Below are 15,099 nucleotides of genomic sequence, written 5' to 3' on the forward strand. Positions count from 1 at the left end.
CATGGTGATGATTCTGCTGTTACTGAAAAGGGACGCCAATATCACCAATCCACATCTGTAGGAAAAGCATTGCATCTGTTTCTATAGATGTGCATGTCCTTCAGCTGGATGGCCACTAGGTGTCCTGAGTGAAGTTACAGTTATGGAAAATAGGACATCTGCATCTGGGTACTTCAACGTCATAAATAATTTAATCTGTGGATTTCTTTTCCTGAACTGAAAAAAACTAGAAGCTGCTGAAATTCCTATTGATACAAATTTCTTTGGAAATTCTTGGTCTCCAAAAAACACTAAAGAATCAAGGCCTGTCACACAATAAGTCTCTCATGTGGTTCTGGTTTGAACTGATAAGACTCTTCAGATCTATTAACAACTAGTCTTAAACATGTTATTATATTTGCCAAAGAAGCACTAAACAATTTTTAAGAAAAAGGACAATTGAAACACATACTTAGCATGACTTGAAACAAAGATGTTAACACAACATCAGTCCTGTTGTGGATTTGTGGGAGGCATCAATACATCAGAACTACTTACCTTCATTAATTCAAAGCACATTTCTTTTACAGAATTCAGTAATGGAGCAGATTGCATTTTAATGGTCTCTGCCTCTCCAATATCCTTCATATCTTTTTAACCTAAATCTGGCATAGATATCTGGATCACTCTTTCTTCCGCTACTGCTACAAGTATGTTTCCTTTTAATTTATATTACTTCCAATAAAATCTTTTAGATATTTTGGTCAAATCAACAGTCTTAAGTCAATATTGCGCACAACTATTTTTTCCCCGTTGGCTTTATTACATGTGTTACAAGATTTGAAAGGCTACTTGCTGTAAATTATATTTGAAACGTATAAAGAGGCTGTGCTTAAAACAAGCAGTAAAGCTACTTTAGCTCTATTTATCAAGCAGTTCATTATCTGGTGGAGTCCAGAGTGATAGAGAAAGACTCTCTACATGGCTCTGGTTGAGTCTAAATATCAATATGAATAACAGTGACCCCTGGTGGTCAAATCATGGTACGTGCTTAACAAAAACTGCTTTGAATAAAGAAATGTTTCTTTTTTTTAGGTATATTAAAAATGTTTCAAATGATTTTTTGGATTTAATCATGTTAGGCAAGGCAGCTTTATTTGTATAGCCCATTTCAGCAACAGGGCAATTCAAAGTGCTTTACACAAAATCATTAAAACAGATAAAACACAAGTACAAACAGTTAAAAGTCATAAGCATTAAAAATCAATGCTTGTTGTTACCATACCAAATGTTACCATTTTTATCAACCATAGATAGTAACTAGTTATTAAAAGGTGTGTGTGTGTGTGTGTGTGTGTGTGTGTGTGTGTTGGTGTATAAGCCTTCAATATTTAATATGCAAGTTTTCTGTTTCTCTTCTGTAAGTTTTTACTTAGTCCAGGTTTCCTATTAGAGTTATTAAGCAAAGTTGCCTATAAACTAGAGAGAAGACCCCAAAAGTGCTTTAGTGTTTGGCAGATCAAAGCACAACATTTTTCATATATAATTATTAGGTCTCCCATATATGAAATGGATTATTGTAAGTGACTGTAGTGCATGAAACCAATGTATCAGACAGCAGTGTGGCATCATAATCACCTTCCAAAGGCACTTCTCTGGAGAAGGCTGATCTATTGAGACCACATTGCAATATCTGTCAGTTTTATCGCTTTCCTGTGAAATACTTTGAATGTGGGAGACCTAGGAGAATATGAAAAACTTTATTGTGCTTTGTTCTACCTCCGGTAGAGGTATCTCCAGCTAACGGGTGCCCACAGTCTCTGGTACATCTATATGAATCTCCTCGGCAGGTTGAAAAGGACACAAACCCACAAGTCTCCCTGCGGTGTGGCGTCGCCTCTGGAATAAATAAATATTAAAATAGCCTTCCTTTCAGGTCTGACACTGACATATTAATACCCACTACAGGCAAGTGATTAAAATAAATTTTATTTTGAGAAAACATACAGGTAGGCATCTCAGTCCTCACAGGAAGTTGCAGTGAGACTACATGCATGTGTTGATCAAATCATTTGGCATAATGTTCACTTTACTTTCAGTTTCACATTTACAGTTCAAAAGGCCACTTTACACTTTACATGACTGTCAATGGAGGGACATCAACAAACACACACTACAAACGACAAATATACTTGTTTACACGCTCGTCAAAACATACCACGAAATTAAAACCATTCCTAGTGGCGGCATACCAAAGAGCATATCTTAAAATACTAAAATGTTTATTTTTCTCTAGAGATCCTTCAGATCCCGATGGCAGAGTAGATCTAAAAGCTTTCAAGTTGAAAAGCACATTCATTTACAAAAGAAAAAATATATTTTTTAAATCCTCTTTGACACGCCTTCAAAATAAAGGCATTTTTATTTTTATTATTGAAGGAAAGTGCCTTGTTGTCATCCTGATATTGATTTTCTAACTCTTACAATATGAGGATTTAGCAATTGCTAATGTACTGTAGTTCCTTAGTACTTTATTTAACTTAGATGAACTCCGGCTCACAGAAAATGTTTAAGCGATACATTTTGATATGTTGATACAGAGCTTCAAACTTGCCACGTTTAGCTTGTGCCATCACTGTGCAGACTCTAATTTCTTGGCAGGCGATGTCCTCCTCTCCTTTTGAAAGCCTGGACAGAGTGATGACTGTGTTACTTCAAAACATATATATTATAGTCCAATAGAGAGAGAGAGAGAGAAAAAATAAGAGAAATCGGAAAGTGCCCACCTGAATCTGTAAGTGTTAGCTGATTTAATTCTTCCTCCAGCTGCTCAGCGGTAATATCCAGGTGTGTGTAAGGTACCGCAGGCAGAGAACTGAGCAGGTCAGTACCAGGGAGGCCCGGCTCCCCAGAGGGTCCCAGACCTTTGGTTGGAACTTCAGGTAACCCAGACACAGAATCTGGCTTTGACTCGTCCAACAAAGATTTCAGTTCCTCCTCCAACTCATCTATGTCTGCATCTACAAAAAAAAAAGCAGGACAAACTTAAACCTCCTTAATATTCACATATACAATATATTAAAGATGTGGCACTAATATATGTCTTACCTGCGCTGTTCACGCCACTGGATATAGTTTGGTTCACCTCATCTTGAGTATCACATAACTGGTTAAATCATATAAAAGATACATTAGGATGTTTAAATGTAAAATTCACCTGAAGGAATAAAACACACAATGACTTGTCTTTACAGAAACAGCTGCTGTACCTCCTGGATTTGATCCACGAGGCTCTCGGCGTGTTCCACAGTCACATCCTTAAGAGAGAGTCTCAAGGCTGACACCCCGGCCTGATAGGCTTGAATAACCTACAAACACGTTCAGATACACACTAACAATACTGACAAACTCTGCTAACTAGACAAAGAGTGTTGATGTTCATTCTGTCTCTCACCGTCTTATCAGTCTGAGACTGGGCAATTCTATCCAGGATTCCTCTGATGGACTCCAGTTTGGCAAACAAACTGTCGGCTCTCTTTTCTACTCTTTTGCGGGCTCTTAAACACCTCAGCGCCTGTGGGTTAGACAGTGAATATTACCGATGAACCCAGTTCTATAACATTTAGTTGTCATGTGTTTTTTTCAGTTAAATGTACAACAGGCGTGTACAATTATTCGTTATAAAATTGCGATCTCGATTCACCATGTTCACGATTTAATGTTTAAAGGTCCCATGAAAATTTGGCCTTGGTTCCGCCAGTCCCACAATGAGCTTTCCTTAGTAAGTGCCATTTCTGATTCCGTAGCTTTTGAGGAAAAGAGAGGGGGGGGGGGCAAGGTGGAGGCTGGGGTGTGGCCTTGACCAACTGCCACTTTGCTTGTTTGAAAGCCATGATGTCTCTCTCTCATTGGTGGGCCAAATTCTCTGGGTGGGCAAAGCAGAGAAAGAGGAGGTAACCTTGCTCCTTATGAGGTCATAAAGATTCCAGATGGGCCCATCTGAGCTTTTATTTTCTCAAAGGCAGAGCGGGATACCCAGGGCTCGGTTTACCCCCATCGCCATATCTAGCCACTGGGGGACCATAAGCAGGCTGGGGGAACTCATATTAATGTTAAAAAAAACTCAAAGTGACATTTTCATGCCATGGGACCTTTAAATGAGTTTGATTTTTAGTAATAAAAAAAAAAAAAAAGACTGATTCTCATTTATTTTTACGAGCCAACTGCATCACAAACGCTACTTTCTTCTGTGTGTTTTAAACAGACTGTTTAAAATAGGTTTTAAAGCGCACCCAAGCGCTGCATTGCTCTCCCTTCTCTTCATTGAGGCCACTATGTTTACAGGCTTGTGGTGATGCACAATGTGCTAAAGGTGCTACCAATTTATTTAGTTTTGTCATGGTCAAAATAATCGTGGCAGAGAATCGTGATATCAATTCCAAGCAAAAAATCATGATTCATATTTTTTTCTGAAATTGTGCAGGCCGATTGCACAAGTACCTGTGATTTCTTCCCTTCCCGGAGCAGAACCCTTGCTTCCTCCTTGCACCTGCAATTAGAAAACATAAAGCTTTAGTAATGATCACAAGAAACTCTGACTTTCACAAACAATAAAATGCAATGCAGTCCTTCTGACTATCTGTCCAATACCTGTAAAAAAGAGGGCTGAAGCATCAAGTTGCACAGTTATATCACAGCGAGAGCAGGTTGAAAATCACATACGTGCTAGTAATTGAATAAAATAAGAGTAATATCTTCTTTGTCATCAATCATTACTAATTCTATGTCTAATCTAAGTTCATATTATGAGTTGATATACTGTACTTGTCAGCCTCAAGGCCAAGTTTCTCCACCCGCTCCTCCAGCAGCTTCTCACTCCGCTGCAGCTGGTAAATCCCCATATCCACATCGCTGACGAGGGAAACTTGAGCTTGCCCATTCTGACAAAACTTGACAATCTGTAAAGAAGACGAATGAAGACAGTTGAAACATAAAACATTACGCAAGCATTCATAGGACAAACTATCTCTAAACATGCTGAAAGATACGGACATCCCGATCGGATCGGAGCCGATACAGGCTTTAACTGATCGGGGATGTGCAGTCAGTCCGATCACCTTACTTTGATCATTTAAGTCAGTAAGTTCTACAACATAATGAGTAGAACTAGATTTTTCGAGGGTTTTAACAAAATGCTTTAAGTTAAATTATCGGACAGGGACTCGGTATTGGCAGATATTTAATATTTTAAAAATTGAATGGGGATTGGGGGCCAAAAATGCTGATTTGGACATGCTTACTGAAAGATAACCTTGCAAAAAGTTCCTCTTTTGATAATAATAATAATAATAATAATAATAATAATAATAATAATAATACATTAGATTTATATAACGCGTTTTCATAGACACTCAAAGCGCTTTGGGGGGAGACAACTCTCTAGCACCACCAGTGTGTAGAAGCTGCCTGGGTGATGCAGCCTGTGTGTGCTCACCACCCATCAGCTTGGTAGAAAGTTTGAATGAGCAGGTTGTTCACCTTGTCGCCGTCGTGCAATGAAACCGTCACTTGCTTGTCCCTCTGCAGCTGCAGCAGAGCCATGCACAGGGTGCTCTCATCAGCACAGACATCAGAGGAGAGGGTGCACAACTCTTGAAATGACAGGATGGAGCGGCTCGCAAATTCACTGCTCCGGTACACCTTGAGTAACTCTGCTGCTTTCTCCTGGAAAACAATGCATTACTAGCTTTACATCTCGCAATAACCTTTATTGTCTGACCAAAATACCAGGGATAAGGGAAAGAGAAACCATGGTTGCAAGTGAAAATGTGATCCAAGTACTCATGGCAGAACAGTAGTCCACACACTAGTTTGCACGATTCTATTTTATTCCAATGCATACTATATTTTATTTTGATAATTTGTTTGTGTACTGTACATTTGTTGGAAAAACTAAAGGATGAATAATGTATGGACATTTCTGATAAATGTAATGCAAAGCATATCTCTCCAATAACTATATTTAAAATGCCAAAATTATGGTGTATTATGTATCATGATAATATTGTATTACAGTGCTTCTAAAATCACACCAGTTAACACTGAGCAAAACAAACCTTCACTAGTTCAATGACAACAAAAGACTCCTCCAAAGGCACCTGGCTGCTTCCCAGAAGAGTGGAGAAGGTCCATTTCAGAGGCTTTACCAGCAGCAGGCCAACACCCCAGGACAGCCAGCCACAGTCCACATTGGCAGCAAACTCTGACTCCCTCTGGATCTTCCCACACCTGACACAAGTTATGATAAGAGCGATGTAACGTTACTAAGCTGATTTACTCGGAGACATTTCGTTAGATGTTATTGACAGAGTGGACACAGAGTTAGACGTTACCTGGCCATGGACTGGATGACAGTCGCCAAGCCCAGCGGGGATTTTTCTTTCCTCCTTAAGGTCTTGTTCAGTTCCTGCAGACTGACACACACGGTGCCACGGTCCCTGCAGCCTTTTAGAATAAGGGCCGTCCAGAAGTCCATCTTACTGTCCCAGTCCGTCGTGTTGACGTCTCGATTCTCATTGAAGTCCGAGAACATAAAATTCATCCGCTCATCGTCGTCCCATTCGGGCGGTAAGGTCATTTCTGTGGCGTTAGACATTTACAATCAAATCGAAGTCTAAACTTTGCCCTAACCTGTTTACCGACTTGCTTGTTGTGCTAAACAGACAGCCCAGGCTAACGTTAGCTAGCGTAACGCTAGCTACATAGACACGGTTAACGTAAGCTAGCTATATGAGTTGGCGTTAGGTTAGCACCACTCTTTCCGGAGAAAAATATCACTGTAGCGTTAATGTCATTTAAGACAAAATATCGTCTGCCAAGGAAAGGTTCTTAGCAGTGGTTCGCAAGTCGCTGCCAGCTATCAAAGCGAATCCCTCCCTTCACCATGATGCATTAACATTTGGCTAACACGAGCTAACGTTTCGTATATCAACAACAACAACACATGGTCGCGCGAGTTTTAGAATTTAGGACCGTGCGGAGAAGCGGTGACATGTGCTCAAATAGCAAATGCTCTAACTCCACCCACGCAGACACCCTAAACAATAAAGCAAGCGCCTTACAATCGTCTGTCACGAACATGCAGTTTGGGCACTTTATAAATATCCCTGCAACATATTTTATATTTTCTTCCAAGGATACATGCTTGGTTTAAAGATTTTTTTATTTTTTTTACGCCCAATCTTACTGTTGATGTCAGTGACTACAAACAAATAGCTTGTGGAAATGTTTAAATGCGTTAAGTTATTATTTTTGCTATTAGCACTTTGTCAAAGGGCCTCACATATACTTCATTAGGGTTAGGGTTAGGGTTAGTGGTACCAATTCTTATTATTGTGGTTTTTAAAAAGTAATTCGAACTACATAGCACAGGAAACAGGACATGTTAGGGGCTAATCATAGCCCCTAACATGAGGATTATCATGAGAACATGATAATATCATGTTAATCATACCCACTTCCCAGTCACCCTTCTATGTGCAAATGGACACAGCAAAAATTAAATACAGTTTGTGACTATACATAAACAAAAACATAGGAAAGCATTAGAACTTTTATTACATAAATATACATTCTGTGATCTTGTTATTGCTCCCCAATATTTGCACAACACCTCTCAAGTTGGTTACTAATTATGATCACAAAGATTGCCAAGAGTGCCCCCAATTTTGTGCTCATTACCCTCGTCCCCAAAACATCCCACCGTTGGGATATTTGGGAACCATAACAACGTTTAAGGATCATATTTAAAATTTTAATCCTGCAGAGCAATAGGTTCACATTTTCATTTAATTCTGGGTTCCCTCACTTGGTTTGCTCATGCCTCTCTGATCTCATGTACATTATTGCACAATGAATATTAAATCCAAAACAAATTCAAAAGGTATCTCATATAAAGATAAAAATAATTGAGGATTTTAAAGTAGGCTATTTAAATTGTGAGTATTGCTTGTTTTACATAATTTTACATAATTTCTTACCATGTCATGCAAAATGCTACCCAAATAGACTATACTGTGTAACCCTAAACCTTCATAGTTTTACACTCAGTTACAATATCCAGTCTCATTCAGTGAATAATTAATTTGATGCACATGCACATAATTTTCACATTATTAAAGTGCAGTATACAATATAGAACTTTTGAAAAACAATTGCCCTAAACAAATGGTTAGCCAAACAGAAGCAGTATGCAGCAATGACATGACACTTATGTTGGCATGTTACTGATGTGCATTATCACATTATTTCATTCAGATGTTAAGGGATGGTGCATAAAAATAGATTAATCAGTTAATTAGTTGCCTTGCTTAAAACATCAGGTGAAACAGCAGACCTTTAGTTACATGGCTTAAACATTTTGCAGTCTTTCACTTATTTGGCACATGTTGAATTCTTCACACGCCTCCTTTTCGCTCTTTTAGCATGTCTACTTAGCACTGAGATCCACCACCAGGTGCTGGTAGGCCAGGGTGTTGCCTTTGAAGCTGGCGGCCAACAAGATGTCCTTGTCGTCAACCGATACCAAGCTGAACGCTCGCGGGGCTCTCATGTTAAGCTCCTGGAAGGGCTGAAAGCGCTGAGTGAGGTCATCCCACAGGTATACTCTGGAGAAGGAGAAATCACTTCCGAGAATGAGGTACTGACGGAGGCCCACTGTGAAAGGATACACTGCCATGGAGCCCCGTGACGGAAGAGTCTGGATCTCGACGAAACGCTGCCCTTCCCAGCGGAGGATCTTGGAGTCCCCTATGAAGCGCGTGAGGCAAAGATAAAGAACTTTCCTCACCCAGAAATGCTTAACCATCTGCACATCTGCTAGCTCAGTGATTTGGGAGAAGAATGCGAACTGCTTCTGGCCTCGGTTCCACTGGTAAACCACGGGTGGCTGAGAGGCGCTGGAGAGAATGAGGTGAGGCTTTCCCCCAACATCAACGAACTCCACATGTGTGTCCCGGTGCCACGGATGGAGGGACTGGTGGGTGTAGAAACCATTGCTGTTCCATCGATAAATGCTGGTGGAACCTGCCTTCGAGCTGTCTGCTACTACAAAGTACCACTCTTCATCCAGCTGGAAGGTGTCCACGAAGTTGGGCTTCCTCACACGAGTGGTGTCAATGTCTTGGATCTTTACAAAGCGCTGTGGGTCCTCTTCCCATCTGTGATAACAAAAAGGTTGGCATTGTATTCCTAAAGCTTTCCACAAAATAATAATATTGCTAATAAAAATACTTATTTGCTTTCTTGCCGATAATTACATAAGAAATTCAACAAGTCACTATCTGTTTGCAAAGATTATATTGCGAGCCTTACTTGTAGATATGAGATCCACCAAAAAGTTGAGCAACAACCATGTAAAGACTGTTGCTTATCACCACTGGTTTGCAGTACACAGCAGAGCGGGCTGCAACAGACATACACAGAAGCATAAACAAGTTTTTTATTCAGAGCCCCCATTATGCTTTTTTGGAAGTGTGTTATATAGTTTTTTTGTGTATGTTATAGATGTATAAAGTACAAAAAAAAAAACATTTCACTCCAAGAGCTCTCACTTCCACAGACAGCACTTTTTCTCAACTGCCTTGAACACCCTGCCCACAATCCTGTTTGAATTTCCTCAGTTAATGATGTTACTGATTAGGTGCTGCCTCAGAAAGCACAGCCCGTCCAGTGACCAATCACGACAGAGTGGGCCAGCTAACCAATCAGAGCAGACTGGGCTTTTTAAGAAGGCGGGCCAAGAGCTGTAGCATTGGGCTGAATGAGAGAAATAATGTGTTTTTTGAACATCAAAGCTATACACCTATTCTTATTGACCCTAAGATTATGAATGTGACGCTGAAAAATAATTACTTTAAAGGGGATCTTTTAACATAAATTGCTTCAATATTTATGCTTTCATAGCCAACTACTTACAGGTAATGTTATGAAACATCCTGAAGACCATCTCCACATGATCCCATACATACAAGGTGCAGAACCCTGAATCAGGCTGAGCAAAGACCACAAACTGATCCTCATTGAACTCATAGGATTCCACTGACACAGAGTGGAAAGTGAAGGTTTCATAAACAGCAAAATCTATGGGAAGACAAAGCAGAATTACAAGATTTATAAAAATTAAACAAAAAGTCACCACCAAAAATGTTAGAAAGAGAGAAGGTGAAACCCGCGCTGATGCAGTTGAAGTCTCGAGGTGCAAGATCGTGGATTCTGCGTCCTTGGAATTCAAAGGGGCTGGCACAGTAGATAGCAGGAACAGACGTGTTGGTCTTCTCCATCCAGTCCACCAGCCATTTGATTTTACAGTCACAGCGGAAGGAGTTCCCGCGCAGGTCTCTGAGTAAGAGATTAGGGAGAGAGTCAGTTTAAATGTTGAGTGCTCAAACATACATCTTCGTAAGGAAGGAAGGAAGGAAGGAAGGAGTGTGGTAGTCCACTAAACTCTCAGGGAGCACCAACAAACCAGTGTTTTGTAGCAATAGACTGTAAGGTAGAAGCTTTCAGGTTGTCAAACCCTGTTTTTATTGTAATGAAGGCACACTTACAAATCTGTGAGGATGTCTAGATGTTTGAAGAGATCTCTTGGCAGCTGCTGCAGGTTGTTGTTTGAGAGCGATCTGAAAAAAAAAAACCACAAGACAAGTTATCATTATGTCTTGCTTGTGTAATATATAATTTCTCAATACATTTTTCAAATGTCCTGGTTTTTAAAAGACAGGGTTTCTCAATCTTATTAGCTCAACAAAATACTTACAGATGAGTCAGGGATTTGAGTCCTCTGAGGGTATACTTTGAGAGAGCCTGGATGTCATTGTTCTCAATGAACCTGAAGAGAGAACAAACCACTCACATACATACTCAGTAACAAATTTAACATAAAATTTACAGTAATTTACTGGCAAAAATTGGCCAGCAAGTTACTGTGAATTCTTTTTACAGTAAAGGTACAGTACTTCCTTTTACAATATTGTATGTATTCATTGTAAAATACAAAACAATTAAACACAAAATAGGATAAAAAATTACAGTACATACAGTAGTTTACTATTTACAGTACTATAGTGGCTATATTGTGATTTTTTAACTGTAATACGTAGACTACTGTGATTTTGTCATGTCGATAAGGTTGTCATGTAAACTTTACAGCATTTTACTGTAAAAATCCTATACAGTAGTGTTACTGTGAAATCTAAAGTAAATAACTGTATATTTCACAGCCATTATTTACAGTGTACATGTCACACAGCGATGACAGCCTCTGGAATTCACCCACAGCGATATAGGATATCATGCTTGTTTGAGGAGGAGGTTGTGTTGTCAGTGCAGAGCACAATAGAAGTGTGACTGTAAGCAGCAATTATGTCAGTAATAGCACAGTCTGCATCTAGTGGATTCATAATCAAAAGGTTATGGCTTATCTGTTTTGACAAACAAGTCTGGGTTGACAACAATTGAATGGATGTACAATCAGTGAATTGACTGCAAAGAAAAAGTAAAAAACTGTGTGACTACTGGTAAAAGCTAATTTCATGTCATTGAAGCATGTGATATAAATAAGACACTGAGCGCAGTGAGTATTACAAGGGTCAGGATAATTTGATCCCGTCCGGTCAACGTTTTGTCTATTGATAGTCGAGGACAAACAGCATGTGCAGACTCTTTGGAGGTGGCTGGACATAAAAGTGTGACTTTATTAGCATTCACAGCAGGTAGCAGCAGTATTGGAAGTGATGCAGAGCGGCTTGATGGCTGGCCTGCCGCCAAAGCCACACAGCAAGCGGCCTGAGGCATGGCCACGACGGAGAGCTGCATGCTCCAAGCCATCAGCTAACTACTTTCTAAAGCCTATCAATTCACAGAATGGCATATTCAGCTTTATCCCACTACAGAGGCTATGTGCTCGCTGTCGTAGCAGGATTTATTGTCAGTTTTACTTTTGGCATTCTTTGCCATACTGCAGTGAGTACTGAGTCCAATCCTGAAATCTTAAAGTGCAGCCTCAAGGTTATTTCTATTCACTTTGCAGACAAATAAACCCACCTACTGTAATTAATCATTCACAAAAGTAAACAATGCATGACGGAAAAGAAAGGAGTGCATAAAACGTTGCATTACAGCAAGTTTCAGCAACTTTTGCCAAATGATCACAGCATAGTGGTAAATGCAAAGCATAATGTCAAACTAGTAAAAGTAAAGCATATAGAGTCAAAATCAGCAAGCTGACTCATTACAATACACAGTATTTATTTAAATACTGGTCCTACCAGACCAAGTAACGTCTACAGCAATAGCTGTAACAATTCCAAATGTTACTGTACAATTAATTGTCAAAGACATAATTGTGATTAACAATATCATTGTCTCTTTCAGTTTTTTTTAAACATATTAAAGTTTTAAATGAATCCCAGGTTACATCTTTTGGTTATACCTCTTTTATGTGACCCAGTTACACAGCCTATAAGGAAACCAAGCCTCACTATTGTCATAAAACATTGTATTTTTTCTTAAATGAACATTAAACTGACAACTCCCATCAACAGGCATACATACCCCTGATTTTGTGAAAAAAAGAAATTACTATTAGACAATTATGTAATAATTGTTACAGGCCTACCTACAGCTCATAAATGAAACTTCCCATTTTTAATAGTTAGTACGTGCTATTTCTTTTTTCAAATATTACATAGTCTCAGTTTAAAACTGTTCCTGAGCAAAAGGTTTTTGTCAGTACATGTACAGTAGTATAAACTCACTTGATTAATATTTTCAAAAAACAGGTGCACCACAACGCAGTGAGTTAAAAGACTGGCCAAACTCATCTTTGACGTGCACAACTTTAAGTGAGACACTTACAGGTATTGCAGGTGAGACAGACCAGCAAAGGCATCATCAGCAATCATGGTGAAGGTGTTGGAGTTTAAGAGCCTGCAAAAAGGAGGCAATAATTATTAAGTCATAATGGATCATGTTGTACAGGTTCAGCTGAAGCTAGAGGACTATTTTCATTGATCTCTGGGCTAATTTAGAGTTGCTTTTTAAGTGAATGCTGTCTCTATCACATAAAACATTCACAGTTTATAAAGCTAATCTTATGTAAACACATAGAGGAATTTGGAATTTATACCAACACACGCAGACCTGCACAAAAACACACACACACGCACACACACGGACACAACCACTACACTCATGATTGCATCTGAGTAGATAAGTGGCCCTTTGTCTGGCAGAGCAGAACTGAAGGGAGTCAGTGATTGGCAATGACACTGATACAGAGCCACTTTACTGCTATGTCACCACTGCTTTCAATAACCATTCCTTTCTAGTAGCTGAAGTCACTTTCATTTTCACTGCAAAACAATAGCTGTCTGCATGTGCTCCGACGTCATGTTGTGTAAAAACATACATGTAAGTGTTGTGACTGTATTTCTAGTCACTGGTGAGAGAGATACTGAATTAAGAGTTTACGGTGTTTAAAAAGTCACACTCACAGGAACTGCAGTAGGTGAAGGTGGGAGAAAGCTCCCTCTGGGATCGTGGTAAAGGCTGCATTCACCATCGTCCTGTTCAGACAAAAAACATCAGTTATCATCAGATGTGTGGAAAAGGTCTTGTTCACAACGTTGACTGTTCTTTTTAAGTTTCTTCTCTCAGATGCAGTTGAAATATCAAGTAGTGCTAAATCTTTTCAGAACTAGGACGCACAAGTTCTTTCTACACTTCTTCTCTATCGTAAAATGAGGTCACCTCCACCAGCCCTTGCTCTGGAATTCCCTTGACTTAACATTTAATCCACAGGCGATATTTCATGAAAGGGGGGGCACCATGTAACCTTCTTTTCTTCAAAACACAACCTTCCCCCATCAAGTGTTAAGCTTTCCGTTTCATTACATGTGCTCCATTTATTGAGCGAATATGTCTGAAGTCTCTTCAAGATTAGATCTCTCAGAGGAGAAGCAGGTCTCCTGCAGTGAGATAGGAAATCTATTGTTGGTATTTCTCCCAGGAGCTCGACAGGATTTTACTGCCGTGCCCCCAAACTAAGTTCAGCGTATGGTACAATACAGGGAAATTGTTATTTTTATGCTGTCTGGTATACATGTCTCTGTTAATGCAAAAGCTATGTTCACTTTCAGGTAATTAATAGACAAGTAGGGATTCACACATCATTATGTAATAATCATTATGTATCATAATGTAGGGTGACATCAGTGATGTAGCCATCTGTACCAGGCTGCATATTGCACTTCATACAGGTTATAAAAAGATGCTTTTGTAAAAAGCACACACACACACACAAAAGTTGGACTCACAGAGATATAATTCCAGGGGGGAAGCTCTTGGGGATAGCCTTGGTATCCACACAGAAGGCACTGTCTTTGGTGCAGGAGCAGGTCGCAGGACAGCGGGGTATCTTGGGGGCTCTCCTGGCTTCTGATTCCCTCGGTAGGAAGAGACACAGACACAGAAGCGATAAGCAGATCAGCCTCGTCCATCTCTGTCCGAGCTCCAGCATCCTTCAGCAGGAGGGAAATGAAAAGCTGTGTGGATGAGCTTCTTGAAGTTTCTCCTCAGTGACAAGTGGCTTGTTGCGAGGCAATGTACAGCCTGCCCACAACCCCAGCAGTTCTGATTATGCTGAGCGCAGAGTTGAGCATTAGAAAGAGGGGATGGGTGGGAGAGAGAGGAATGGAGGGAGGGAGGGAGGGGGTGAGTAAGGGCAGTCCTGTGTATCCTCGGTGGGCGTGGGTGCTCTGCAGCTTCCTTGCATCTGTGCAATCTTTCTCTCGGCCTCTCTCTCTCAGGAGCCATTGCCAGCGTGCACACTGCAGGAATGACGAGCAAGGCTGATTTCCCCGCACTAGGACCTGTAGACAGCCACGTAGCTGACAAAGAATTATTTACTACTGCACATGCAGAAAACCTTAGAACAACAGCAGCAGAGAAGAAGAGAAGGGGTGAGGACGTTGGGTCAGGGATGATGGAAGGTGTACCTGCCATGTTCTGTGAAGCTCCTTTCAGGTGTGAAGTTATGGTGAGCTGCTGCAGTCATGACAG

General features: G+C 40.1%; 2 protein-coding genes across 2 annotated transcripts; both read right to left on the bottom strand.

Annotated features, from left to right (window-relative positions):
* Positions 1–2,402: 2,402 nt before the first annotated feature.
* Positions 2,403–7,011, bottom strand: chmp7 (charged multivesicular body protein 7). Its single transcript, XM_034871351.1, has 10 exons — positions 6,372–7,011; positions 6,096–6,267; positions 5,518–5,703; positions 4,804–4,937; positions 4,480–4,528; positions 3,434–3,553; positions 3,249–3,347; positions 3,088–3,145; positions 2,766–2,999; positions 2,403–2,667 (listed from the first exon to the last, which is right to left on the bottom strand). Exons 1-10 carry the CDS (start codon positions 6,632–6,634, stop codon positions 2,612–2,614), a joined length of 1,371 nt encoding a protein of 456 aa, XP_034727242.1. The 5' UTR covers positions 6,635–7,011; the 3' UTR covers positions 2,403–2,611.
* Positions 7,012–7,488: 477 nt separating this feature from the next.
* lgi3 (leucine-rich repeat LGI family, member 3) lies at positions 7,489–15,099 on the bottom strand. The gene is made up of 9 exons (XM_034871347.1): positions 14,355–15,099; positions 13,533–13,604; positions 12,895–12,966; positions 10,796–10,867; positions 10,587–10,658; positions 10,208–10,377; positions 9,955–10,119; positions 9,352–9,442; positions 7,489–9,197 (listed from the first exon to the last, which is right to left on the bottom strand). The coding sequence occupies exons 1-9, from the start codon at positions 14,555–14,557 to the stop codon at positions 8,468–8,470; spliced, it is 1,647 nt and encodes a 548-aa protein (XP_034727238.1). The 5' UTR covers positions 14,558–15,099; the 3' UTR covers positions 7,489–8,467.

The sequence above is a fragment of the Etheostoma cragini genome, chromosome 5 (assembly GCF_013103735.1).
Source record: "Etheostoma cragini isolate CJK2018 chromosome 5, CSU_Ecrag_1.0, whole genome shotgun sequence".
In the NCBI taxonomy this organism is placed as follows: Eukaryota; Metazoa; Chordata; class Actinopteri; order Perciformes; family Percidae; genus Etheostoma; species Etheostoma cragini.

Excerpts from the sequence above, each read along its gene's own strand:
- lgi3 (XM_034871347.1), bottom strand. The coding sequence starts at position 14,557 with ATGCTGGAGCTCGGACAGAGATGGACGAGGCTGATCTGCTTATCGCTT. Across the intron at positions 10,659-10,795 it reads CTCAAATCCCTGACTCATCT|ATCGCTCTCAAACAACAACC; the intron begins GTAAGTATTTTG and ends TTTTTTTTTCAG. Across the intron at positions 10,378-10,586 it reads CTAGACATCCTCACAGATTT|AGACCTGCGCGGGAACTCCT; the intron begins GTAAGTGTGCCT and ends TCTCTTACTCAG.
- chmp7 (XM_034871351.1), bottom strand. The coding sequence starts at position 6,634 with ATGTCTAACGCCACAGAAATGACCTTACCGCCCGAATGGGACGACGAT. Across the intron at positions 4,938-5,517 it reads CATTGCACGACGGCGACAAG|ATTGTCAAGTTTTGTCAGAA; the intron begins GTGAACAACCTG and ends TCTTCTTTACAG. Across the intron at positions 3,554-4,479 it reads GGGAAGGGAAGAAATCACAG|GCGCTGAGGTGTTTAAGAGC; the intron begins GTACTTGTGCAA and ends TCTAACCCACAG.